Consider the following 2,080-nt stretch of genomic DNA (forward strand, 5'->3'; position numbering starts at 1 on the left):
CATGAGGGAAACTTTGGCCCCTTCATGACTTGTGGACTTCAACTCCCAGAATTCCTGAGCCAGCATGAGGGAAACTTTGGTCCCTTCATGACTTGTGGAGTTCAACTCCCAGAATTCCTGAGCCAGCATGAGGGAAACTTTGGCCCCTTCATGACTCGTGGACTTCGACTACCAGAATTCCTGAGCCAGCATGGCTGAGCTTGGAAACCTCTCCCTTTCCCCTCAGCATGGTTGGCTCAGGAATTCTGGGAGTTGAAGTCCACGAGTCATAAAAGAGTCAAGGTTGCCTACCTCTGGTCTAGGGAGATTCTCAGTCATCCAGGTCATAATTATCCCAAAGGTGCTTTTTCAAGAGGCAACTGGACTTCCTTGTTTTTCTTTGAAGATGTTTCGCTTCTCATCCAAGAAGCTTCTTCAGTTCTGACTGAATGGTGGAAGGTGAAAGGATTTATATTCCTTGCAGAGGGGGAGGAATACGACACCACCTATCCCCTGTTTACAACACAGTCCTGTCAGCAGTTCCAAGAAAACACCCGTTTGCACTATTCGGATGACCTTGAGGGCACAGATAAACCTCCAGGTGACCTCAAGGGCTCTCAGAGGGAGTACCAACAACCAGATGATGGAAAGGAATATAAATCCTTCCATCCTGCGCCGTTAAGTCAGAACCGAAGAAGCTTCTTGGATGAGAAGTGAAATGTCTTCAAGGGAAAACAAAAAAAAGTTCACTGACTTTTTGAAAAGGCACCTTTGGGGCAACCGTGACCTGGATGAGGGAGAATCGACACAGAGATTGATATGTTTACATCACCCAAATCATACTGACTGCACTGTTACCTTGAACAGAGTCGCCTTCTCGGGGATGATTCCTCTAATTTTCACCTGAGGTTCGAGGGGCAGAGGGATGGGTTCAATCTCGGACAAATTCATCTTTTCATTGTCTGCCAGGAGAGTCTGTAATCGCTCGTTCTAGAGGAGGAAAAGGCAAGCAAAGGTGGAAAAAGATAGTATACGCAAATAAGAGTCCCATGTAAAATAATCATTTGTTTAATGCTCAGAATAGTAGAATAACAGAATAGAATATTCTAGAACAGAGAAGAGAAGAGAAGAGAAGAGAAGAGAAGAGAAGAGAAGAGAAGAGAAGAGAAAATATGGAATAGAATAGAATAGAATAGAATAGAATAGAATAGAATAGAATAGAATAGAATAGAATAGAATAGAAATTGGAATAGAATAGAATAGAATAGAATAGAATAGAATGGGAGGGGAGGGGAGGGGAGGGGAGAGGAGGGGAGGGGAGGGAAGAGAGAAGAGAGAAGAGAAGAGAAAATATGGAATGGAATAGAATTGAATTGAATTATAGAATAGAATAGAATAGAATAGAATGGAATGGAATGGAATGGGATGGGATGGGATGGAAGAGAAGAGAAGAGAAAATATGGAATGGAATAGAATAGAATAGAATAGAAAATATGGAATGGAATGGAATGGAATAGAATGGAATGGAATGGAATTGAATGGAATGGAAGGGAAGAGAAGAGAAAATATGGAATGGAATAGAATAAAATAGAATAGAATAGAATTATAGAATAGAATAGAATAGAATAGAATAGAATAGAATAGAATAGAATAGAACAGAACAGAATATGGAATGGAATATGGAATAGAATACAATATTCTAGAATATTCTATTCTATTGTATAAGAGAAGAGAATATGGAATGGAATATTCTAGAACATAATAGAATGGAATGGAATGGAATATGGAATGGAATTTCAAAGTTATATGGGCGTATACTGAGAACATTTATAAATGTGGTTTCTTTCTTTTTCTTTGTTTTTCTGTGAAATTTATGGCCTGCATTTTTGAATGGGCAGGTTTGGGGGGGGGTGTCTTTCATTCAATCAGAGGTGCAGAAATTGAGACTTTGGGCAGGACCCAAACTTAACTGGGGCCAAACTTAACAGAAAGGGGACGGTTCGCCAGGTGACAAGGGAGCAAACACGATGGAGATGTTTAATTAGCATTAGAAGCTAATGGAATCAAGGTTTGTTTTCATCCCGGCGCTTCTCACAGCTGA

General features: G+C 40.4%; 1 protein-coding gene across 1 annotated transcript in view; it reads right to left on the bottom strand.

Moving 5' to 3' along the window:
* The window catches only part of LOC107298756 (phosphatidylinositol 3-kinase catalytic subunit type 3-like), a gene marked incomplete at both ends in the record, with an annotated part of 29,904 nt that overhangs the window by 23,791 nt on the left and 4,033 nt on the right, over positions 1-2,080 (bottom strand). The window contains one exon of the mRNA XM_015828120.1: positions 838-969. Coding sequence (XP_015683606.1) covers positions 838-969 — 132 coding nt within the window. The remainder of the gene's footprint in view (positions 1-837; positions 970-2,080) is intronic.

The sequence above is a fragment of the Protobothrops mucrosquamatus genome, unplaced genomic scaffold (genome assembly GCF_001527695.2).
Source record: "Protobothrops mucrosquamatus isolate PMUCROS unplaced genomic scaffold, P.Mucros_1.0 scaffold4258, whole genome shotgun sequence".
NCBI lineage: Eukaryota > Metazoa > Chordata > Lepidosauria > Squamata > Viperidae > Protobothrops > Protobothrops mucrosquamatus.